The sequence below is a fragment of the Carlito syrichta genome, unplaced genomic scaffold (assembly GCF_000164805.1).
Source record: "Carlito syrichta isolate Samal-C Ts95f unplaced genomic scaffold, Tarsius_syrichta-2.0.1 Scaffold95507, whole genome shotgun sequence".
Taxonomy (NCBI): domain Eukaryota; kingdom Metazoa; phylum Chordata; class Mammalia; order Primates; family Tarsiidae; genus Carlito; species Carlito syrichta.
The window spans coordinates 72,316-99,297 of record NW_007039603.1 but is presented as its reverse complement, the minus strand read 5'-3'; the positions used below and the strand labels follow the sequence as shown (position 1 = coordinate 99,297).

Below are 26,982 nucleotides of genomic sequence, written 5' to 3'. Positions count from 1 at the left end.
TTAGACTGAAACAATGAGGCATTTCTATTAGAGTCAAAAACAAGAGAATATTGCCTGATCTTTATTAATCACTAACAATTTGAATTGTCCTGGAAGTCATAAAGTCTGTACCAATGTGCTAAAAGGAAAAAAAAAAAAAAACTAGATACAATCATTAGCAAGGAAAAGTTAAATGGTTCATTATTCACAAACGTCATGAGTGTGCACCTAATAATTCAAGATAATCAAATGAAAATAAAAACCACTGTTAAAACCAAGAACAAAGTTTAATATGAAGCCTGAACATAATTATTATAAATCAATAGTTTTCTACACACTATTGATAATGATTTTTAAATGCAGTATCACTCACATAAAAGGAATAAAATACTATATAATAAGAATAAGCCAAACAATTGTTTAATATCTAAAATGAGACTACAATAAAATTAAATTAAAACATGCACCATGTTCTCAGATACAAAACGCACTATCCTAAATATGGCACTTTGGTTTTGTTTTGTTTTGTTTTGTTTTTTGAGTAGGAATCTCACTCTGTCGCCCAGGCTGGAGTGCAGTAAAACACTCAACCACCGCAGCCTCGACCTGCTGGGCTCAGGTGATCCTACCACCTCAATATTCCAAGTAGCTGGAACCAAAGGCAATGCCACCATTCCTGGTTAATTCTTTTTTAATTGTAGAGACAAGGTCTCACCAAGTTGCCCAGGCTGGTCTCGAATTCCTGAACTCAGGCAATCCTCTCACCTCTGCCTCCCAAAGTGCTGGAATTACAGGCATGAGCCACTGTGCCCAACTAATATGGCACTTCTTGACATATTACTGAAAAGGTCGGAGGCATTTTCAAGAGATTATTTTCTGAAAGTTAATGAGTGGATTCTAAAATTCATCTGGAAAAATAAGATGCACTGTAACAGTCAAAAATTCTGAAAAAAATGAATGACGAAAGGGGCGCAGTCCTAACATACTTCAAAAACATAATGCTACAGTAATTAAAACAGTGAAGTAGTAGCTCAGTAATAAGCAAATCTTTTCACTTGCATAGAAGAGAAACATTAGAAATATGTCCATATTGTTTATTATAAAAAAGGAATTCCAAATCAGTATGGAAATAATTTAGTTAAATAAAAATTTGGAAAAATTAATGCTCTCTTCTGAAAAAAAAAAAGCATAGATTCCTACTTTCCACTATACACACTTACAAAAGTAAAAACAATTTCAGATAGATTAGAGCACTAAGCAATTAATGGGTATATATTATGTGAGCCAGACATGGTGGCACGTGTCTGTAGTTCCAGTTACTCAGGAAGCTGAAGTGGAAGTATTGCTGGAGCCCCGGAGTTCACAACTAGCCTGGGCAATATGGTGAAACCCTCATCTCTAAAGAATATACGTATTACTAAAAATTAGAAGAACATGTAGAAGATAATTTTTATGACCTTGCAGTACAGAAGCTTACCTAAGTATGATACAAAACCAAAAACTGTAAAAGAAAGATTAAAATATTTATTCACATAAATTAAATCTTAAGGCAAATACCACCATAAATTTTAAAAAGCAAATGATAGACATTTGCAATATAATCCAGATAAAAATGATACCAGTTTTAATAGCCAGACATCACCCATATGTTAATAAGGAAAAATGACAAATGACACAACTAATAGGTAAAGGTTATGACCAAACAAATTCCAATAGAAGAAATATAAATAGCTTATAAATATATGAAAAATGTTTAACTTTAATTAGTATTAGGAAAAATAATTTAAAGGAATAAAATTAAATATTCCATGTAAAATACTGACAAAAATTTACAAAGAATAATAGTGTCCAAGATGCCAGGAGGGCAATGTAGCTTAAGCATTTTGATGCAGAAGTTGTATTGCTAAGATACTAGCTTTCAAAAATTATTGTAAAAGTGCAAAAAATATATTCAGAGGGTGCTTTTTATAACATTATCTTTAATAGCAACAAACTGTTAATTCTATCATGTGGAAAAAATTTAATAAATTATACAGTACAGCTTACTCTGGAATTCTTTGTAGCTAAAAAATGACTTTCTATTGAGTTAGGAAAAAAGAAAGTTGTAGAATAGTATGTATAGGATGATTTCATTTTTAAAATGCACAGGAACATATGCACATAAACAAAAAAAAGTATTGGTAATATACAAAGCGAATAGTCATGGCTATATCTGGGTAGTGAGAATAGGAGAAGGATATTTTCACTTTTTAATTTGCAATTGTATTTTTAAAAATTTTTCACAATAAGCATATATTACTTTTATAACAAAAGATTAGCTCACCCTATAACATTTGGATCGTATGTGTGTATAAGGAAACAGAAAAAAGCAATTTGAAATCTCACTATGCAAAAGCAATTACTATTAATATGTCAACTTTTCTTTTTAATCTCTGTTATGTATTTTAAGCATATTTTAGATCTTAGTCTATGCAACTTTGAGCTTGTTTTTCAATGAAAATTACATTTTCCTCTATCATTAAAAACTCATTAACATTAAATTTCAATTAATATTTTTGAATTTTAAAAATAATTCAAGGTCAGGCTCGGTGTCTCAGCCTGTCATCCCAGCACTTTGGGAGGCCGAGGCGAGTGAATTGCCTGAGCCCGCGGGTTCAAGACCAGCCCGGGCAACTTGGTGAGACCTCATCTCTACAATAAGATAAAAATAGCCGGGCATGGTAGCATGTGCCTATAATTCCGGCTACGCAGAAGACTGAGGCAGAAGGATACCTGGAGCCCAGCAGGTTGAGGCTGCGGTGGCCGGGAGCATGTGGGCCACTGCACTCCAGCCTGGGTAAAGGAGTGAGACCCCAGTTCAAAAAGAGAGAGAGAGAGAGAGAGAGAATTAAAATCCCATGTGCTCCCATTACCCAGAGAAAATTACTTTAAAACAATGAAATATGAGAGCGCAGAATTAGAATAATACTTAGATTGTGCACACTGTCTCATTGATTCATGCATGGCCCTCTTTTATTTTATCCATTGACTTGTTCTTTTATTTAATTTTAATAATAATCATACAATTATTAAATAACCAATAAACGATTTTAATTATATAATGACATAATAACCACCTATCAACAGACCGGAGCACTAAAATATCAACAATAACTTAAATTCATTTATGTAATTCTCCCATATTCTGACTTCCTTTCCTCAAACACAGTGACCATGATCCTGAAGTATTTCATTAATATTCTTTTGTTTGTAACAAGTTGATTGCATGCCATATATATATGTAGCCCTAAATAATACAGTGTTTAGTTTTACTTGATTTTGAATAATATAAAAAAGATATTATTTTATATGCAGTCTTTTGGGACTTGGTATCTTAATTTAACATCTCCCTGTATTATGAGTAGCAGTAGAGAATTCATATCACTTCTATATAATAGTTCATTGTGTAAACATATCATGATTTATCCATTTTCCTTTTGGTACTTTTACTGCTTCTGTTTATTTTTTGAAAACATTTATATCATTTCTCTTTTATAAAATATGAATATTATACTTACTTTCCTGTGTCTTATTCCTCTCACTGATGTTACCTTGTGAACATATTTCCATTTCAGTAAATATTCATTTATAAATTTAAATATTCTTTTATAAATTTGCATGATACTCCATCATATAGTTTCCATACAATTTTTCAGCAATACCAGTTTTTGAACATGTGGACTGCTTGTAATTTTTTGCTGTGATAAGCATTATGATGTATATGGCCTTTGGCTCAGCAGTTCTTCTTTTATAAATTTATCCTAAGTAATATCTGAACAAATCTGCACACAAATATATACAAGGCCACTATGTAGGACAACGCGGTTTGTATTCTGCACAACTTACACAACGTATTTGCTCATCATAGCAGTTTTTATAATACAAACATTTGGAAGAAACTTAATGCCCACCAATGTGAGATGGAGTATAAAAATATACATTAAAATCGTAACAAAAATGCACAGTTGTTGACACAGAAAGTTGCTCACAATTTATAGTTATGTGAAAGAAACAGGTTAAGTGGCAGAGTGATTCCACCTTGTAAAAAAAGTAAATATACCTGTGGAAGAGTCTGGAAAAACATACACGAAAAACTTTATGGTGATTATTTCTGGGTATTGAGATTATTTGAGAATTTAAATTTTTTTGCTTTGCTTACTTATATTTTGAAATGTTTTCAACAGCAAATATTGATTACATGTACAATAAAGAAGATGAATAAATAATAAATTTTGTGCATAATTGTTAAAATATTTTCCTGAAAATAAAATATCTTCACATCACAAGAACTTTAGAAAAAGCAAAATGAACATATAGAAGAAAACAATTACACACAATCTTACCCAGCCAGCAATAATTAATTTACAATCTCCAGTGTGTTTACTTCTGGTCATTTGTCTCTGATTATGTATTTTAAAATAGTTGCAATCATATTTTATATAACCTTGTATACTGATTTCTCAGTTAACACTATAAAATGAATATATCTTAGATATTTTAATGGAATAATACTCCATCATAGGTACAGAGCACATTTAAGCATTCCCTCTTATGTTTTTGTTTTTATTTTTCACTCTATCAAATAACTATGTGAGGCACATCTTTGTGCAATACATTCTCACATTTTAAATAATGTTCTTAGATAGATTCCTTGAAGTGGGAAATACGAAGTCAAAGAGAACATTTTAATATTCCTTTATATATTTTGCCAAACAATATTTCATATATACTTAAAGGGAGAATGGAGTAGAAGGGAAAAAAAAGAAGTCAAAACATATGAAGCCCATGGCCATTGTTAGTAATGATTAGTAAAACTGATATAAAAGCATTTGTCTTATGTAACCCACAAGGTTATATTGCAATAACCAAATGAGAAAATAGATCAGAGTCACCATAGATGTTACTTCCTCAGGAAACTTTCTTCTGCTTTCTAAATTCTCACAGAATCTTATACTTACTTTTCCTTCATAGCCTTACTGCAATTGGTAAGTAATTGTTCAATTATTTGTACATTGTCTATTTCCCATAGATGATTTTATGCTCCATTAATACATGCCTGGCACAGTTGGCGCTCAATAAATACTTGTTGAATGAATGAATGAGTGAATGAATGGATAAATGAGGCAATAGCATTCTGTAAACTGTAAAACATTAGACATTCAAAAGGTATTGCTATTTTAATTAGTATTACTGTTATTGTTCCATTTAGTTACCATATGGATGATTCTAAATCTTTGGAGAGTCCTCACTAACTGTATAAATTTTATTATGTGGCTTTCAGGCTTTTCATGCCTGCCTCTCAGGCCTTTCATGCCAGCCAGAGGCATGGGTAGCAACATTACTGGAAGCACCTGATGAGAGCTGAGACTTGGAGAACCAAATAATTAGTTCTCTAGGTCAGCATGCTGGGATTTAAGGAGTTGGAGTTACCATGAGTTGAATACAAAGTAGTGGTCAGGAACCCAGGAGGTCATGATATTTGAAAAAGCAGGTAGATCCTGGGGGTCAAAGACAAACTAATGGTATGTGCTCTAGATAGTAAGGTGCAAATTGGAGAATGGTCAGTGATAAGGGATTAAAATAGATGAGAGTTAAATTGCAAGCATCAGTGTTTAAAAATTGGAGCTATAAATATGATTCAAAAGCAAAGGGCAATTGAACTCAGTTCTCCCTTATATCCTTCCTGCAAAAACTGAAAATGATATCAGAATGTATTTGCACCTACTTCCATATACGTGAGCAAGAGAATGATAGTAGCTGGTTGAGGAATAAAAGCTGTGAATACTAAGAGGCTCTGATAGTGACTGGATCAAGAAAGACCATTTATATATAAGATCTTATAATATTCTACTCATAATATGGGAGCAATCAAGCTTTGGATCCCATCATTCTCATCTTAATTTTCAACAGCAGATATTGTAGCATAGCAGTTAGGACCTGGACTCTGGAAACAGGATAGCTGGGTTTAAATCCCAGCTCTATTATTTAGTAATTGCGTCTTTGAGGCAATTTACTTCATCTTTGTGTGCCAGTTTCCTCATCTGTAAAGTGGGGATAATGATAGCACCTACTTCTATGGTTATGACGATTAAATTAGTTAATGCATGTAAGGATATTAGAATGGTGCCTGGACATAGTAAAAGCTATGTCATGTGTTGTTGTTATTATTATCTAGTCACGTAAGACCAAACAAATGAAAATTAATATTATTTAAAAGGGGACAAATAATATGTTAACTTTATCTAAAATACCAGAGTTAAACAAGAATTTTGCTTTAAATAAAAACCTCACTTGTACCTAAACATAGTCAACTGTATAAAAACTATGATCACTCGGAAAATAGGAAACTGTTGCAGCAATGCCATCTGTCTATTCTATAGCTTTTTAAAACAACACTCTCTTAAAAGTTGTAGAGATTAAATACACAATTCCTAATAGCAAAAAAAAAAATTTGCAGTACAGTTGGTTCATAAGATCTTAACTAAAAGGAGGCATACCCTATTAAAATTTTTTGAAGCGAATTCAACAAGAAGCAGAAATATTTGAGTTGGAAAATCTGTCTGTGGAAAGATCTTAGATCTTAACATAGAAAGGCCTGGACAGGGGAAGATTCGATTTGAAAAGGCTTGGACCTGGGGAAAATTAGGAAGACCAAGGCCATAAAACATGTTTGAATACCTGAATATTGCAGACACTGGAAGACCTGAATGTTAGAAGATCGGCACAACTGGAGACGTTGGAAGACGTTGATGCTGAGCCGCTGATGGAAGACTGGGTAGTAGTTGGAAGACATGACGATGCTGGAAGACATAGAGATATTGGAAGACGTGGAGATGCTGGAAGACGTGGAGATGCTGGAAGACGTAGGGATGCTGGAAGACAAGTAGATGCTGGAAGCCCTGGAGATGCTGGAAGACCTGGAGATGTAGGAAGACATGGATTTGTTGGAAGACGTGGCTTAGTTGGAAGACATGGATTTTCTGGAAGACATGGCTTTGTTGGAAGACATGGATTTTCTGGAAGACGTAGCCTTGTGGGAAGACATGGATTTCTGGAAGACGTACCTTTGTTGGAAGACATAAGTAAGCTGGAAGACATGAATTTGATGGAAGACATGGTTTTGCTGGAAGACGTGGATTTGCTGGAAGACATGGATTTCCTGGAAGACATGGATTTGATGGAAGACAAGAATTTTTCTGGAAGACATGGATAGGCTGGAAGACCTGGAAATCATTGGAAGACATGAATTTTTTGGAAGACGTGGCTTTTTTGGAAGACATGGATTTTCAGGAAGACCCGAATTGTCCGGAAGACCTGGATTGTTTGGAAGACAGGGAGATTACTGGAAGACATGGATTTTCTGGAAGACGTAGATCTTCAGGAAGACATATATTAGCTGGAAGACCTGGAAGTTGTTGGAAGACATAAATTTTCTGGAAGACGTGGCTTTAGTGGAAGACTTGGATTTAGTGGAAGACACAGATTTTTTCTGGAAGACATGAGTTGACTGGAAGACTTGATTCGGTGGAAGACATAGATTGGCTGGAAGACCTGGATTTTTCTGGAAGACATGGATTGATTTGGAAGACTTGGATTTGGTGGAAGACGTAGATTTTTTTCTGGAAGACGTAGATTTTCTCTGGAAGACATGGACTGACTGGAAGACCTGGATTACTTTCTGGAAGACACTGATCGACTGGAAGACTTGGATTTCTTTCTGGAAGACGCTGATTGAATGGAAGACTTGGATTTCCTTCAGGAAGACACTGATTGACTGGAAGACTTGGATTTTCTTCTGGAAGACATTGATTGACTGGAAGACTTGGATTTCCTTCTGGAAGACACCGATTGACTGGAAGACTTGGATTTCTTTCTGGAAGACATTGAGTGATTGGAAGACTTGGATTTGTCTGGAAGAACTGGATCTACTGGAAGACTTGGATTTAATGGAAGACATATTTTTCTGGAAGACATGGATTGGCTGGAAGACCTGGATTTGATGGAAGACCTTGAAATTATTGGAAGACTTGAATTTTCTGGAAGACGTGGATTGTCCTGGAAGATCTGGATTTAATGGAAGACTTATAGTTGCTGGAAGACTGGATTTACTGGAAGACTTGGAGGTTCTTGGAAGACATGGATTGTCCGGAAGACATAAATTGTCTGGAAGACATGGACTTTCTGGAAGACCTTGGGGTTGTTGGAAGACTTGGAGTTGTTGGAAGACCTGGAGTTGTTGGAAGACCTTGACACTGGCTCCATTGGAAACCCTGGACATTGGAAACATTGCAAGCACAGGATGTTGGAGACATTGGAAGCCTTGGATTTCAGAGATATTGGTTACTGTGGACACTGGAGACTTCGGAGGCCCTGAAGTTTGGCTTATTGGATATTGGAAATCATAAACACTGGAAGCCCTGGACATTAGCTATACTGTAAGTCTCGTACTTTGAAACTCCTAAGCACTGGCGGATAACTGAGGATGTAGATATTTAAATATCCTGAAATCAAAATCCCTGGATATTGGGAGACATTGAAAAACATAGACATTTACATAATTATATCAAAAGACAAACAATTTGGAAGAATTAAATTTTAAAGATGCTTGAGGCCACCAATGCTGGCAGCCCCAGACATTAGGAGATCTGAATATTAGGAGATACGGATTTTAAAGTATCTAGTCATTCAGACATTGGAAATATTGAAATACCTAAAAGCTGGGAGACCTGATTCTTGGAGATAGTGAAAGACTTGGGCACTGTAGGAACTGGTGATTTAAAAAAAAAATTTTTTTAAGACCAAGATTTAAGAGACAGTCAAAGATATGGTAACTGAATAATGCAAGTGCTAGAAGATATTTAAAAATCTAGACAAATACTGTAAAACTCATGGACTCTAGAAGACCTGTATATAGTAGACTTTGGAGGCTTAGAACCAAAGAATTGTAAGTTAGAACTTTGTCTCCTGAAAAACAAAATCTGGATGAAGTTTGACTGCTGGTGACATTGGAAAAATCTAACTTTTAATTGCTCCAATAATGGGAAGATTGGAAAATATGGGCACTGAAGATGCTGCAGGCCAGAGACATAGACCATATAATATTTGGAAGATCTGTCAATTTAAGATGTTGGAAGATGTGGAACTCAGAAAACCTGAGTTAGAGACACTGAAGAATAAAAAGGCCTAATCATAAAGGTATTAGAAAGCTATGTTTAAAAAATATTGGCAGCCGGGCTCGGTGGCTCAGCCTGTAATCCCAGGCTTTGGGAGGCTGATGTGAGTGGATTGCCTGAGCCCGCGGGTTCAAGACCCGCATGGGCAACTTGGTGAGACCTCATCTCTACAATAAATCAAAACTTAGCCAGGCGTGATAGTGTGCGCCTGTAGTTCCAGCTACTTGGAAGGCTGAGGCGGAAGGATCACCGGAGCCCAACAGGTCGAGGCTGCAGTGGCCAGAAGCGGCCACTGCACTCCAGTCTGGGTGACAGAGTGAGACTCCAACTCAAAAAAAAATTGGCAATATTGAAAGACAAATATTGCCATTAGGTCCTAGATATTACATTAAAAACATCCTGAGACTAGTCTTACAGTCTTTAAGACTATCACATTTATTCCATTAAAAAGCTAAACACAAGGACATCTTAGGAAAGAGACAAAAAGGCAGAGAAATTCAAGAAAAAGCAAGTAGTTTCAATAAGTTGGAACTTAGCTTCATAGTCTCTATGATCTTGCCTTCTGGGCCTTAGTGGGTTGACATGATGTAGATGGGAAGTTATCAAAGAATAAGCAGTATCTAAGTTAGGGAAACTACTTGGCTCTAGAACATGGGTCAGCAAACATTTTCTGTAAAAGATCAGATAGCAAATATCTAAGGTTTTCCACACCATATGGTCGATGTTGCAACTATTCAACTCTGCCATTGCAGTGAAGCCATAGACAATAAGCAAATGGGTAAGGATGGCTGTGTTGCAATAAAACTTTATTTTTTAAAAAGTTCGTCTATATTTGGCCCAAGGGCCTTAGTTTTCCAAGCCTTGCTCTAGATGCCAAATCTAGGGTATGGTAAAAATAAGTACACTACAGGCTAGCATTCACATATAAAGAACAGATAGAGCAATTTGAAACCCAATGGTAAATAATGAAAACATGTAATATAATGATAGTCAGGAGGAGAGGCCAGCAGGAACCTAAGAATGGGATTTAATCTCTAAGCAGTAGTTTGGGCAGGGTTGTATTCAGAACTCTAACCAAGATTGCAAGGAATCTGTTGGAAAGTCCTAATTAATAGAAGAAAATTAGAGAAGAAAACCACTTCTACAACACCGGGCATATATGGAGGGGAACAGAAAAGAGATGAAAGAGATTACAGCTGAGACCCAAGTAGCTGGGACTATGGGTATGTGCCATGGTGCCCACCTATAGTACATGTAATTTCTGATTTTACCCACCAGAGATTAAGGAACAAGTTTAAGAGATCCAAGTTGAACTATAAGTTGAAGGTCTTCAGTACTTAGATAAGGCTGAGGAAGACAAGGACTAAAATGTATATTGCAGAAAAGAAAAGATTGGCATGCAAAACTGGTAAGGTAGACTGGGATGGCCACAATTTAAAGATTAAGTAGTAGAATACACAGGCCGTGAACAGCCAACAAAAGTCTTTGATTAGGAATATCAGAATCAGAACTATAAACAAGGAAAGTTAGTCAAACAGCAACGTTCTGAATAGTCAAGACTACCAGATATACATAGTAGAACGCCAAATACTCCAAGTTAAAACACTTAAAGGGTTGAAATGTGAGCCTAACACAGTCATACAGGTAAGTGGTAGTGGGGGATAGAATTAAGGCAGTGACTGTTCTGTCACTCAGCAGATACAGCATTAGAATTATGATGAATACTCAGTATTCTGAACACTATTACTTTAAGCATCCTGAATGCCATCAGAGAATACATAGAATACAAAATTCAGAAGCCAGTTGTGTGGAACTGTCCTTGCCTAGTAAAATTATTTAGATGTACACAATTTCTCTCAAAGGCAATTGTGCTAATAACTTGGTGGTCAAGAAAATCAAGTCCTATGTAGCTTTTTCTTTACTCTGTATCAGAGATAATTAATTATCTTTAAAGTGTAATCAAGCAGATGGATTCTTTTCTAGAAGATAGGAACACAGTCAAGTAAAAAACAAATTGCCTCTAATCATTATGTTAGTATATATCATACAATGATAACCACACTATAAATATAGCATAAAGCATCACTGTAGGTCAAGGAGTAACTTAGAGACAAGGAAATTATTATTTTAGGTATTCTTCACTAGCAAACCAAAAAAAATTAAAACTAATTTTTTATTCCTTCTTTCATCTTAAAACCATCAGGCATATCTTACTTTAAGGAAAATTAAATAAAATATAAAAATATTAAATTTTTGTAAAGACAAGAGTAAATATCATATTCTAATTCTATAATGCTTATTTATGTCATAATAATAATAATAATAGCAATAATTTATTGAGCGCTTACTATGTGCCAGGCACTGTACTAAGCATTTCATAAAATCTCATAGCAATCCTAAGATGCAGGCATTTTTAACCCCATTTTACAAATTAGAAACTAAGGTCTGGAAGGATTAAGAAACATGCCCGCAGTCACACTGCTGGTAATTGGCAGTGGCAGGATTTGAAAGCAAGTCTGTCTGACTTCAAAGTCTAGGCTTCATGCTGATTTCTCACACCCTAATAAGCCAAGGGTTATAATGCCATGACTAAGCACCACTCACTCAGAGAGTCACCAGCCCAGAGCAGACAAGAAGTCTCACACTACGTCCATGTTCTTCTCATTGAGACATTCATCATACCACTGCCAAGTAGTCAACAGCATAGCTACTCTAGGTGTTTATAATGATCGGTTAATTATATCTTTGGGTTTATGTAGCAATGCAAGATGAATTGTAATGTCTCAAACACACTGGTTTTATATTCAATTTCTCAAAATTTGCTATTCATGCTAATGAAATATAGAATTTATTATTTCATCTATTTTCTATTTGATTTTATAGTTCCTGGGAATATATACACCCTGCTCACAGCACATATTTATTTCTGAATTCTTAGACAACCGTAACACACTGATATAAAAAACTTAAAAGATAATAATACTATGTAAACTTCAGTGATCAAAGCATTTCACATCACAAACATTGTTCACATAAGCTTTTAGACTATACACACATTTGAAACCCTTTATTAGCAACCAGGTGGCAGCAGCTATGTAATCCACATGTGTGACATGAAGAACCTGCTCTGCATATTGAACATAAAGGATTTTAAACGAAAGATTCTTTTAAAATGTAATTCCAGTTTTCTAATATATCCTCCACATTTCAGTAACCTAGGCTGCCCTTTCTCCCCACTCCACTCTGCTTTTTTGTTTTTTTTGTTCCACAGTGGCTAAACATCTCTATAGAAAGGAAATTTCCTTGCACTTCATAATATTTAGCTCAACAATTTATCCAAACTTTTTGACAACAGAAAAAATTCTCTCTACTAAAAGATATACTAGAATAAATTTCAGTTTTTCTATTTTGGGGACTATTCTTAAAGAAGAAAAAAATACCAGTTTACAGGGCACTGTTGCCATTAACTTTTGTTTCTACCATTTAACCTATACCAAACTTCACATCCTCCTATAAGTTCTCTGATTTGTCAAACTCAACTACATTAAAATGTTATTTTGCATCAGTGATACTTTTTAGATTATTTTAACTGGATATTGCCTTAAAGAAGGATTAGATTTATTTTAATATTTTACTTCAAATGTTTCCATCTATCAGGACAAAGCCAAGGTATTTCCATGACAACTAAAATCATACAATAATCAATTCCTCATAGTATTATTTTATTTTAGGAATTCCTAATAGATGCAATTCAATTTAAAATTTGATTTCTCTATTTCTGGTCAAATTAAGAGAAAACCTTGCCAACATAGTAATCTCAATGAATGGCAAAATTATCAAGAAAGCTCATTTTTTAAAGACACATGAAACCACTGATTATAATGGTAAAAAGATCACAGATTCAAAATATTTCCTTCTGGACATGATTAATATCTGAACACAAAATTTTTTAAAAACTAAGCAAACAATCCATGGAAACTTAAAGCACTAGCCATACAGAGTTCTCTGCTTTGGTTTATGGAAATAATAGATAAAAAATATTAGAGAGTTTTGCACACAATATTTGTTCATTATTTTCTCCAAATCTTATAACCCAGAGGAAAATACTACAATTATCACAGAAAAAGAATTTATACTCTCTTTCCTTTCAGGAAATTGAGGTTATGCTTGCCTTGTATCTATGGCAACTATGCCCAACTTTCTTTCCTAGAAGGGACTAAAATATGGTAAAACCTGAACCATAAGCACAACTTTTAAAATAACAAGAACACAACACAATAATACTACTACTTACCTTGGTCTCTATGAAAGGGCTTAGGTATTCTCAAAATCAACCAATGAGGTTGATACACCTTTCTCTGAGGTAACAATGTCAAAAATAAAAGGAACTTAGCAACCAAGTGGTCCTATCCTCCCATTTGGCAGATAAGGAACGAATAGAGTGACTTAAATAAGACCATCCTTTGAGCTAGTGACAGAATAAACACTTCAAGTTAAGGTTTTCTAATTCCTCGGTCCACTACCAGTTACGTTATATTTTCCATCTTAATTTTGTTTAGCCTTACAGCCACAGTTTGCAACCATGGCTATATATAAAGAATCACTTATGGAACTTTCAAAATACATAGATACTGGCTCTATCCTTGATTCATCAGGTCAGCATGTAGTTTTCAGATATCTGTGTTTTTTCAATCATGACTCTGATGTACAGTCAGTGTGGCTTACAGCAAAAACATGAGCTCACCTGGCATTGTAGTGAGTCACTAAGTCCAGAGCCCCCTAAAATGGTTTTTCAACTTTTATCTTCCCAAGTCATTCGAGCTTGTTGAAGAATAGTCATCATCCCAATGATAACCACACAAGTAAACACTTTTAACCTTTTGTATTTAATTCTCTTTTCCCCAATAACTTCAAACTCAGATATAGGTAACCTATCATTCAGACCTCTAGACTGGAAAGGAAATTACTTAATTCCTCCTCTCCAAATCTCAACTCAAGTGGGCTGCTTCTTGCTTTTTACAAGACCAAATTAAGTGTACTCTCTGATGTCATTTTTAGCATACTGTTTAAAGTATTTTTTTCTCATTACTGAACATAAATCTCATCATTTCAGGTTGTCTTTATTCTTTGTCAAGCTACATAAAATCTGTTTTGGCAAGTACATGCCAGTGAATTATTTGTCTTTTTCTCTCTATTCAGGTTTTCTGCACATCATTATCACATGTAATTATAGTACCAGTGCTGGTGACTCTGGCACAAAGAGCAATTAGGACCCAAGCAACAGCGATGTTATTCAGACTTCCTGCCTTTCTATTCCCCAGAATAACTGTCCAACTGAGATCAAAATGGACATCATGTGGGAACGTGTACACGTAGGTAAAATCACAGGCAGGTTTATCATGTCTTTGCCAAAACTTCTTAGAACATGATATCAGCTTTGTATATATGGCTTTGTGATTGTTTTCCCTTTGTTAAATTTGCCTGAAAAATTTCAAACATCCAACATAAAAACAACCATAACAACAACTTTTGTAACACAACTGAAACAAACAAAGACATGGAATTATAGAACGGATTTTTTTAGAAATCTGAGAATGAAGCCTCCACCACCTTCATGGAACGAACAAGAAGTATCAGCATCCCTTTGCTGGAGGATATTCAACTGTAAAAATCACTAGAAAGGCCAGATATGAGACCAAAGAACATCTATGAAAATGAACTGTAGTAGCTCCTCCTCATTAATTAGGTACCAAAATTACAGGAATTCATCATAAATGTGCTACCTTTCAGGACCAGCCAATAGTTAACATATACGATTGCTGCAAAACAAATTAACTTATTAACTTATAACAAAGTAGCCCTTTCTGGTCAAGTAGTAAGTTAAGCTTAATCAGAATTAAAATACATTTCAGAACCAAAAGTATAAAATCAAATTGTCCAACAGAGTAGCCCCTCTCTAGGTTTACAGTTGAGCTTCTAAAACCCTCATATCTGTATTGGAGGAATTTAAGACCTTTTAGAGAAAAATGGAGCAGCGAAGGCAATATTATGAAAGCCCAGAAAATTAGTGTGTATCACATTATTGTTTCATTTTAGTGAACAAACTAATATTCTGGGCTTTCACAAACCAGGTTAAGTGGGGACCAAAGGAAGGCCCAAACCTTATCTGTACAATGATCTCTTATGTTCCTAACCCTGAATTGTACCTCACATCTTTAAAATAAAAAAGAAATTTTTAAAACAATAATGTGATAAACTTCAATGACATTTTATCAATTTTCCATTTGCAATAGTAGATATTGGGCAATTAATTTCTCTTTCTCTCTAATCCCAAGATGAGGAAGAGAATACACCAATGAAAATGCTTGGTCATAACTGTAGTGACAGAGAAAAAGTAGAGAAAATTGCATTTTTTCTGCAGAGAAGTAAGCTCGGTCTTCTGCTACGCTTCAACCCAGGACACAGATCGTAACATCAGCAAAGCCATCAGTCTGAATTCCAAGGTTCAACTCTCTGCTTGTGAAGCTTCTGCTTCCTGTTTGCAGAATGGGCTTTGAATGACATGACCCAATGGCCCAGCCTCTTCATCCCTGTCAAGCAAGCAGAGAAAAAAGACTCATTGCCTTTGTTTGAAGGTTTCTTATTACTGCTTTATAGGGTTATAAATAATCATTTAAGCCTTGCCTGGAGGTCAATAGATAGTACCCCAAAGGATGTCTTTCTTCTGAATCATAATTGCAATTTGATTTGTGAAGTGGATACTTCAACATTCTTCAAATTCAGGATGTTAACCTATGCCGCCCTCTTTTATCAACTTTTGATGTGATCACATCTCCAAAATATTTCTCAACTATCTTCTGAGGATGTGAGTCTAACAGTTCAGCAATATCACTTAATTAAATGTCTCAAATGCTTCACCATCTAAATGTTTCTTACACCATTTTCAATTTTTTCCACTACTGGAAAGAAACCTTCATAATCAGTTATGACATCATTCCACACTTTCTGCCAGCCTTCCATAAATGTTCACTAATTTATTTCTCTCACTGATTCTTCTATTGTTAAAGCGTTACAAATAGAGACATTTGGCTGCCAGGCACGGTGGCTCACGCCTATACAGCACTTTGAGAGGCCGAGGCGAGAGAATTGCCTGAGGCCAGGGGTTCGAGACCAGCCTGGGTAACTTGGCGAGACCTCATCTCTACAATAAATCAAGAAAAATTAGCCGGGCATGGTGGCATATGCCTATAGTTTCAGCTACTTTGAAGGCTGAGGCGGAAGGATAACCTGAGCCCAGCAGGTCGAGGCTGCGGTGGCCGTGAGCGTGCCGTTGCATTCCAGCCTGGGCAACAGAGTAAGACTCCGACTCAAAAACAAAAAACAAAAAAACAAATTTTGCCAAGCTAATCTCACAATAAGTTCTGGTGTCTCTTTGATAAGATCTGCAAGATAGTCAAAATAAATGCTGATTATAGTATACCGTAAACATTTTTAGCACTCCCAGATGCATGAGTTGAAGGAGTAGAGTTGTACTGAAAGAAATGAAGATGACTTGGACACAAAGAGCAGCAATTACTATTGCACTTTTGACAGCGGGAGCAGTGTCCAGAATCAGCAACATTTGAATTCAAGATTTACTTTTGTTTACACATTATTTAACCAAAAGAACAAGACGCTTCAAAAATCAATCCAAAAAGAGTTTCTCAGTGATCCATATTTCATAAATTCCTTTCATACAGACAGAAAAGTGTTTCTGGCATTTTTTTGAGGGCAAGGATTTTGGAATCTTTGAAGCAACATGGGTTTAAACAGAGTCACCAGAAGCATTGGAACAAAGCACAACTGTGAGCTTGACTTTTCCAGGCTTGACGCCCCTGGTCCTTTTCCGATCCTTTGCAATAGGTGTGCAAGTAGGTGTTCACTTACAGAACAGGTATTCAGGATATTCTGCAGCAGCTCCATGATTGACTTTCTGTGTTAGACACTTCTTTTCACTACAGGCCATAGGGTTTCTTAAACCTATTCAACCAGTCATTACTTGTAACGAATAGCATAACTTTTGATCCACACTGAAATTAAAACTTGCATTTTTATGATGCTGCTGGCATCACAAAGAAAGAGGCCTGTTCAGCTTTCTCTGTTTTAGAAGTTACAAAGGCAGATATTTCCCCCATTTTTTCTATTTTGATATTTCATGTTATGATTTTCTCAATCTGGGGTGCCCCTCAATGTACTGGCCTTAACGGTTTTCTCATATTTCCTAACTGTATGAACTGCGGATTTATTAGCACCAAAGAAATGGCTTACAGAAGTTTTGCTTTCGCCATTATCAAGCATCTTAAGAACTCTCATTTTGTTTGCTACTGACATTACCTTTCTTGTCCACTTCACTCTTCTTGCATTTCTATCATCCATCTTCTTGTTCTTTGGCTTGGAGGCCATTCTCATCCTAACTTATGCAAATTTACAATGACTGAAAATTTTATATCACTGAGCAGTACACAATATTGATTTGTAATACTTAAGAACAAAATAACAAAATTCACAAGACAAATAAAAAAGGCTAAACAGTTTTTGTATGACAAAACGTGCGTGATCAATGGCTGCAGGAGGAACAACAGACAGAACAACAAGGGCAAAGCAAGTAACTCAAATGCTGTTTTGTCTCATGAGATAGTCAGTAAGCAACATGACTTGAACTTGTATATTGTTCCAAAGCTCTCAAAGGTGCAGACTAGGTACACTCAAATTTTGTATGGGAATGACTTGCAGTTGAGAAGGAATCACGGAACTCAGGTGTCAAGGTCAGGCTACCAGGCTGAAGTGAAAAGCTTGTGCCACATCTAGAAGAAAGCAGATACAAAAAATAGGATATAAAGTCAGGAACAGAGGCAATCTGAATGAGAAGTTTATGAGCTAATGAGGAGGATGGAAATTTAGAATAATAAAAAGATATGCCAAATTGCTTTCACAAAATGGTACCAATTTGTATGCTAAAAGTATACTCACCAACATGAAACATAATCAGCCTTTGTGATATGTGCCAATTAGAAGGTGAATAAAAGGTATCTCATTTTTGTTTTAATCTTCATTCCTTTAATCATCTTTCCATATGATAAGGTATTTCTATTTCTTCATTTTTAAGTTCTTTCTCTTATCCTTTTTCCACCTTGTAATTTTTTCTTACATATTTGTAGGCACTGTTAGCATTTTAGGGAGCTCTTATTTTCTTTTTCTCCCCTTTGCATACATTATCAATATTCTATTCAAGAAATTTAAGGGATAAAACAATACGTTTTGATATAAATACACATAGTGAACTGATTACTACAGGCTAGCATCGTCTCACCTAGTTACCATTTTCTCTGGTAAGAGTACATGAAATCTACTTACTTTGACATTTTCCAGTTACATTACTATATCATAAAATACAAGGAATTCTTATTTTCAATCCTCTGTATGCTGCAAAGATTTTCTCCAAGTCTGTCACTTACTGTTTGATTTTATTTATTTTGTCTTTTCCCACAAAGATCCTTCAAGTATTTATGTAGTCCAATGCTGCATTTTTGTGAAAATCAATTAGCCCACTAAGATAATAGAAATATGTTCATGTATTCTCTTTCAGTTTTTTTTTTTTTTTTTGAGTTGGAGTCTCTCTCTGTCACCCAGACTGGAGTGCAGTGGCCACTCCCGGCCACCGCAGCCTCGACCTGCTGGGCTCCGGCGATCCTTCCGCCTCAGCCTTCCGAGTAGCCAGAATTACATGCATGCGCTACCACACCCGGCTGATTTTTTGATTTATTGTAGAGATGAGGTCTCACTGCCCAGGCGGGTCTCGAACCCGTGGGCTCAGGCAATCCACTCACCTCAGCCTCCCAAAGGCGCGGGATTACAGACTGAGCCACCAAGCCCGGCTCTTTTAGTATTTTAATAATTATGTGATAGTATTTCAAGATATCAAGGAAAGGATAGAAGACTGAAAAACTGATGTTGGAAAAAATAACTGACTATCCATCTACAAGTGTCTGGAGATCTCACTCAATGGTCTTTTTCCCCTATACTACAGCCAAAGTTGTTCCAATAGCATCATAGCTCCGTGGTGACCAGGTTGAGGGCTCAAGCTGATTCTACTTGATCCCTCAATTTCTCTGGGGGTTAGTGTAGCTTAGGAAGGAAAGTGATTCCACATACATAATTATTATACATTTTGCTGGCTTAAGTTTGTTCTGTTGTCAGGACATACTCCTGACTAATAGAAACTGGTTTCTAATATTCTGATAACATTTCACTAATAGTTAATAAATAGGCAGACAATTTGGGAAGTTCTCGAGAAATCTGAGCATGAATTGGCTGGTAGATGGCATTAGGTAACTGCTGTTAACTCTGTTGGGTGTACTAATGGGGTTCTGGTAATATAGGAAAATATCTGCTTGTAGGCGAAGAGCTGATGCAAATATAAGTATGCCATTAGCAATTTATTTTCTAGCAACATGTTATCAATTGCTAAATCAAAGCACTTGGTAGGTGGGCATTTATTGAGCTTTTTTTTCCCTCTAGGTTTGAAAATTCTCATAATAAAGAGTGCATGTGTATGCATGTTTGTGCATGACACAATAATTCCATGTTTCTTAGTTACATTTTGGACACTATTACATATGTATTAGTGGCTTTTCAGGTTAAATTCAAGAAGAAGAATTACAACTAATGAATTAATCATTGGAGGGAAATCACTTTAGATGAAATATTTCCTTTACTCTAAGTTAAAAGATTCAATGTGAAGTATAATGAAGCCTGAATCCCAATGCCAATTTAAAGGTAAGAGACTCATATCACAAGTCTTCTCTTTCTCTGCCAAATTTTAACAGAAGATTTATAGCAATTTTCCAAATCAGGTTATTTGACCATGGGGGCATTTTGACTTCATAATACCAATAACAACTGTTTTCTATGCCATACAACAGATAAAGATTTGTGACAGGAAATAAGGAACAGACTGTTAAATACAAACTGATAATTCTGAGTAAAGAAAATGACTGCTTTGTGTTCAACTAAGTAATTGGGTAAAACTTTCTATTCTTACTAAGGATATGTGACTTTTGTATGATGCTGGAGCTAAGCCAGTGTGAAGACTAAGGCCTCTGAAATAAACTTCCTATGTTACCTTTCTGTTTTACAAGCTGTACAGAGACTTGAAGTTGTTAGAATGCTAATAAATAATAGTGTGATCAGGTGCAAGTATTCTCAAAGTATTTTTCCAAAGTATATTTACCTACAGGTTCAGAGTGTAATGACATTCTTCTACTCCTTGAGAGTCCAAGAATACCTGGCACCCTCTTTAAGGAGAAATAAAACCTGACCAGTTGATCTTCTAGTGAGGAGTTGGGCTCTACTGCTCAAGTGTTCAAAAGGGCAAAATGATCTCAGGAAGTTTTTTCTCTCAGGCATTTCAACCAAAAACAACATGGAATTTTTTTTAACATCACACCCACTGCAGATCTGTATGGGCAAACAAGACTAAGTTAATTGAAATTTTCTTATGAATGAGCATTTGATCTTAAAGGGTTGGCTTTTATACAAGCTACTCAGAGCAATCATTTTTTCCTTTCAAACATCTTAATCCCCTCCCACACACGCATTCAAGTGATGAGCTCAAAAAATATAAATCATCATGATTCATTTAACATTTTAAAGTATGATGCCCTGAATGGTAACCAATGGTCAGGATTCCATGAAAAACCTTAATTTATAAGTTACTGGCAATGCATTTGCTAATACGATAAACAAAGATGCCATTCAATCTACTACTGAGATTCCCAGCAACCTCTCTAAAACAGAAGTAAAACATCCAGGAGCTCTTCTGTTTTAAAACACTTCCCTGAGTCCCTATGGCTTATGAAATAAAATAAAGTCTAACCTTCTGCCCACTTTCCCAGACTTGTCTCTCACTAACTCTTCCCTTCCTCCTTTATAATCTACATGTGAGTCAGTGGTGATTTTACTTTGATCATTCAGATTTCCTTAACCTTCAACAGTTAATTCAAGTACCACCTAGCCAGGCTAGTTGGCTCAGCCTGTAATCCCAGCACTCTTGGGAGGCCGAGGTGAGTGGATTGCCTGAGCCTGAGGGTTCGAGACCCACCCGGGCAACTTGGCGAGACCTCATCTCTGCAATAAAACAAAAATTAGCCGGGCGTGGTAGCGCGGACCTGTAATTCTGGCTACTTGGAAGGCTGAGGCGGAAGGATCACCGGAGCCCAGCTGGTCGAGGTTGTGGTGGCGGGGAGCGTGCCACGGCACTCCAGTCTGGTCGACAGAGTGAGACTCCAACGCAAAAAAAAAAAAAAAAAAGTATCACCTCTTCCTGGATGCTTTCCTTGCTCTCTCTTGCTGACTCAGAAGAGCTGATTAAAGCTTTGAGAGACTCTCTCCCATGCTTACTCTAATTACAGCAGTTAAGACATTTCTCTATACTGTCATCTGTTTCCCCATGCTTTAGTCATATAGGAATGCCCTGACAGTATTTATAACAGAATTAGGCAATTGTTATTTACTCTGTTGGGTGTAATAATGGGGCTGTGGGAATGCAGGCAAATATCTGCTGGATGGAGGGGAGTACAGAAAGTAAGACCTGCATGCCACACTTTTAAAAGGGGCTACATCAAAATAGGATCTTGAGAAAGGATAAGATTTCTAGGTGTGAAGGAGAGGGCAAGTGGATGAGAGGTGAGAGATGGGGGCAAAGGTGGAAACAGGAAAATGCTGGGTAAGTATGTAGATTAGAGATAAGGTTGAAACAAATGGTGGCTGAAGAGGGTAATGAAAACAAAACTGCAAAAAGTAGGTTGAGGCAAATCATGGAGGATTTCTGATGCTACATTTTTTTTTTTTTTTGCTGAGATAGTTATGTTCAGTTTTCTTAATATTAATGAAAGGGCTTATGTTTGCAATGAATGATAAAAGCAGATATTTAAGATAAATCCGGCCTATTCTTTCGTGCTACTAGGTTTTAGCACAAAGTATCGGAAATCCTACTTTTTCATAAAGCAAAAAATAATTACACTAGATGCTATGGAAATCAAATGGGATTATGGAATTACCACTTGCAAATACCAAAAAAGGGCCTAATACTGAAATGGAAGACATCTGAAAAACATAAGAGGAGTGGTCTTAAAAAATGTAAAAGATGAGAAACAATATAGATGAAAGAGCATTTGGGGGCATGAGTTCCAACATGATTTGGCTCAGACTACTACTACTCCTGATAGATTTTGCTATAATCAGGTCCATCTTCATAGCCTTCAGCTGGTTACTCCCCAAACAGTACCTCTGCTATATTGCACTTGCTCATAAAGTCTTCAATGACTCCCTGATACCTACAGGACACATTCCAAACTCCTTGGACTGACTGTCAGCGGCCTTGTTCTATTCTTGTTTCCTGCGTTAGTGAGCACTACACTACACACCTTTTCCAAGAAAGGTTCTCTGGTAAGACAGGTTATTGACTCATTGACCTCTGACCGAAATCACATTTATACCTTTTCTCACACTATTCCCTCCAACTAGTATGCCCCCTCCTCACTACCTATGAATCCCATCAACCAACTCAAGATCAATTTATTCCATTATATTACCTTCAAGAAGGAATTAGGCCCTGGAGGCAGTGACTAGGTACTATCCATGCACATAAACACACACACACACACACACACACACACACACACACACACACACACACACGCTACTATATATTTGGGAGATATATATATATGTATATATATATACACACACACACACACACACACGTATTATATATATGTATAAATATGTATTTCCCAAAGTTTTCCAAACCCAGAACTTTTCATCCATATACATTACAAAAATATCAGCTCTAAAGGGATCCTGACCAACTCAATCAATTTACAGCTACTGATTCATTCAGAGGCCCAGAGAGAGTACGCAACAGTGATCTTTTACAGTTTTTAAAATGACTACACAGGTACAGAATGGATGTATTAACACCAACCATTTTGTCACAGTCAAATCACCTTAACATTTCATTTCCTCCCTGGTCCTGAAGACTTCTGTTGATACTTTGAAGCAGTATCAAAGGAAAAAGGGGATATGGTCCGGGCAATGGAACTAATATTTTTTGGTATTGAACACTCACCATGTGGCAGACCCTTTATTTCATGATCATATTTATTCCTCACAATAACCCTGTATCTGAAATAGTAGAAACTCAAAGACAACACGTGGTATATTCAAAGTTACGCAGCTAGTGTCCAAACTCTGGACTCCAATACCCATGTTTTTTCCCAAAAAACTAGACTGCTTTCCCTTAAAATGTCTGCTAAGTACCTATCATTCACAGTGTGGTACATACAAACATTCTGTCATGGAGCTGTGCTATAGTTTGAATGTTTGCTCAAAACGCATGTTACTTACACTATGGCAGTGTTAAGAGGTGGAACTTTTAAGGTATTAGTGTCCACCCTCACAAATAGATTAATATTGCTTTTTGTAGGAGTAGATTCATTATAAAAGGGCATGTTTGTGCACTTTCTGGCTATCCACCCCCCATGGTATGATGTAGCAAGAAAGCCCTCTCCAGATGGCTTGATCTTAGACTTATCTTTATAATCACAAGAGTTAATTCCCAATTCACCTTCTCATCTGTCTATCTACCCATCCTATTGGTTCTATCTCTCTGGGGCACCCTGATTGTTATAAAAAGTCTGCCACATACTGAGTGCTCAACATCAAAAAGATGTTAGTTCTATTCCTTGGATCTTACAATCAGATTTATAGCTAAAAACTTCAGAGAAAAGGTGTATTTAAAATGTTCTTCTCTGAGTAAGAGACAAAGAACATTTTATGCAATTATTCAAGTACCCTCTTACCTAGTCAATGTTTAAAAGGCACAAGTTGCAAAGAATCACATTTAAAAATATAGGAACAATATTCTATGCAAATAAACTTAAGTTGCTCTAGATCTAAAATATATGCACAGGAAAATTATAATTAACAATAATAGGAGGAATAGTAAGTAAATAACACTTTTAAAGTGATTATACTGGATCAGGCAATGTTTTAGATGTTTTACATATATTAATTCACTTAATACTGAACGCAATCCTATGTGGTATTATTATTGCCATTATTTTACAGATGAGGAAACTGAGGCTTAGGGAGGTTACATAATCTGTCCAACATCACACATTTATTAAGTAGAAAAGCCGAATATTTTAGACCTATGCAACCTTGCTCCAGCCTCCATACTACTAACCACGACAATGTACTTGAAGCTAATGACCTTAAGATATTTTCCAGTAATTCTTACCTGCTCAAGATCATCCAAACACAAGAAATTTGAGGTTAAATTAAAAAGAAGCCCTCCACTACTAGAAAAGATTTATAGTATCTGTAACATAACTGAAAGGAGGTACCTATAGAAACCTAGAATAAATTTAGTTTAGTGTAATCTTTTTGACTCAGCATAGTCATTTTTGCTTAGACTTTACCCCTGACACGCTGTGAATCTAACACAGGTTAGACGTAGATAGATAAGTTTTCAGTAAGCAGGTTTTAGGAAGTGTTCAGACATTCCACTGCAGGCCAAGTGGCAGACTACCCCACCCCCTCAGCAAATCTCCATCAGAAGCAAGACAAGGACAGAGACATATAAATGATAATAGACCACCTTTTGGTCAAGGAATTTGTGGATTGCAAATGTCTGACATAATCTCTTGCAGGAAAACCCCCTGTCCTGGTCTCCTCCCATCTAGCCCACTACCTGCGGCACTAGATGCTAATATCTGGCAACCTCAAAATTTAAGACTCATGTGACTAAAATCAACATCAAAGACCCATCGCCCTGTAACACTCTTTCAAACCAAAATCCCCTTACCCACTTGCCTCTCAGTGTTGGCCCCCTTTCCAATCTGTGAAAGTTGAATAATAAACTTTACTTCTTTCTAGTTTCTTCCTTGTTGCAACCTTGCATTATTCCTGTGTCTTCGGCAGCCGCACCGGTCCACCTCCCCTCAGTGGACCCTTTCAATAACAATGAGCAAAAACCATATTAAAATAAAACACCCAGAATAGCTCATAGGTTCCAATGCAAAGTGTGAGTCTAAGTTTCTCCAATTTGAACTTCCCTCTTGCTTCATAAATTCCTATCAAAACTATAAAAAGCAAATTAGTATGTATCCAACTGTTCCATTGTTTCCACATATATTAACTAAACATAGTGAACAGATTTCAATCTTAATCTTGCCCAGAATTACACTCGATGTTATTTTATTTCTGGTATTTTATTATAAATCTTCACATTTTTACTTTTAAATTCCCACTGCACATAAAGTCATATTTTAATGGAGACTTCTGTATAGAAAACTAAATTGTAGGTTGTAAGATCACATGGCTATTACATCCCAGTTTTCAATCTTCCAAATATGTAATATAAACTCACAAATGAATTTCCTTTATTTGAAAATTCACACATCATTTCTATAGGCAGAAATGTTAACTATTTATTTTGTAAACAATTTACGAATATAATCCTGATATTTATTATCACATTGCTTGTTTGTTCTTGCTATTTTCGTCTTTGATAACAAAGACAGCTATTAAACAACTTCACTTTCCCTTCAAATAGACATCCATACGTTTTTAATAATAATTTATTTTCACATTAGAATTTCATGGAAAACAATTCATACTCTTACCACTTTTAATACCTCTGAAAATTCTCCACCAAAGTAAAAATAGTGTATGTAGCAACAGTGCCCTCTTCTGGCTAAAGTGTGGAACAGTTAAACAGGGCGGACAAAAGCAAAAACTAAGGTGATTCTGCGGTGACCCCCACTAGAAAATGCCCACAGTAACTGCTCTCCCCACCATCTTCCCCTTTCAAATTACGTAGGATTTGACTTGATAGTTCCTCAAGGGAAGCAAACTCTTCTTAGCAGAACAAGGATCCGCAAGTGCTCCAATAAATTCCCTTTTCTTTCTTTTGGGGAACTGGCCACATCCAAAACTTCAAAAGATTTTTAAGAAAAGGCACACAGATTTGAACAACAGATCCCTGATCTCCTCCTCCATTTGCTTTTCCTCTTTACCTCATTTTTCATCTGTCCGCAAAAGACAAGAGGAAGCATTTAGAAATATAACCAGGCCATCTCCTGTTTCTGGACTAGATGTGCCCCTTACCACCTTCTTTAACAATAATGGCAGCAAACAATTCAAGAGTAGCCTAAAATGGCTCCAGGGGATAATGAGAATGGACAGCCTCTTTTAGCCAGCACCTAACACAGTGTCTGGTTGCCTGCTGGTAGAGGTAAATGAGATATGGTAAGGGGAGATGCACCATAAATTATTGAGTGTGATTCTCAAGAAAGGTGCTTGTATCTGAAATTCAGACTCAACTACAATACCACCAAATATGGCGGTCTAGAGAAACAATGCGCCCCCAAGTGGAAAGGCACCCTCTTTCAGCAAAATCATTTCAAAAGTCTTCCCTGTTTAGTTATTTTGCAGATTCTATATCCAATCCAATTGCGGAATGAGTTCCTAAGCTTTAGCTAAGGGAGCGCAGCCTCGCCTTACACCTTGCTTCTATGGGACTTTGTGGGCTCCAAGGCAGAGCTTTGCAACCAAGGGCCGTGCATAAGCTCCCACCTTCGAGCGATTCCAAACTCCATATTGTCCTCACAACCCTCAGGGAGCAAGCTCGACTGCTCTATTTGAGACACAAGATGGTGAAGTAGGAGGCATATACTCAAGGGAAACC

At 36.3% G+C, this 26,982-nt stretch overlaps 1 protein-coding gene and 2 long non-coding RNA genes across 3 annotated transcripts in view; 1 reads left to right on the top strand and 2 right to left on the bottom strand.

Annotated features, from left to right (window-relative positions):
• The first annotated feature begins 2,857 nt into the window (after positions 1 to 2,857).
• On the top strand, positions 2,858 to 9,238 carry LOC103264133 (cerebellar degeneration-related antigen 1). Its single transcript, XM_021714202.1, has 2 exons — positions 2,858 to 7,168; positions 8,119 to 9,238. The coding sequence occupies exons 1-2, from the start codon at positions 6,782 to 6,784 to the stop codon at positions 8,266 to 8,268; spliced, it is 537 nt and encodes a 178-aa protein (XP_021569877.1). The 5' UTR covers positions 2,858 to 6,781; the 3' UTR covers positions 8,269 to 9,238.
• A 6,205-nt stretch (positions 9,239 to 15,443) lies between these two features.
• Positions 15,444 to 17,724, bottom strand: LOC103264126. The gene is made up of 2 exons (XR_504555.1): positions 17,565 to 17,724; positions 15,444 to 15,781 (listed from the first exon to the last, which is right to left on the bottom strand). It is a non-coding gene; the product is annotated as an uncharacterized LOC103264126 (long non-coding RNA).
• A 93-nt stretch (positions 17,725 to 17,817) lies between these two features.
• The window catches only part of LOC103264120, a 50,406-nt gene continuing 41,241 nt past the window's right edge, over positions 17,818 to 26,982 (bottom strand). The window contains exon 5 of the long non-coding RNA XR_504552.2: positions 17,818 to 18,034. This is a non-coding gene — a long non-coding RNA (uncharacterized LOC103264120). The remainder of the gene's footprint in view (positions 18,035 to 26,982) is intronic.

Coding starts and splice junctions, on each gene's coding strand:
- LOC103264133 (XM_021714202.1), top strand. CDS start 6,782: ATGGAAGACTGGGTAGTAGTTGGAAGACATGACGATGCTGGAAGACAT. Junction 7,169..8,118: donor ACGTGGATTTGCTGGAAGAC/ATGGATTTCCTG, acceptor TTGCTGGAAGAC/TGGATTTACTGGAAGACTTG.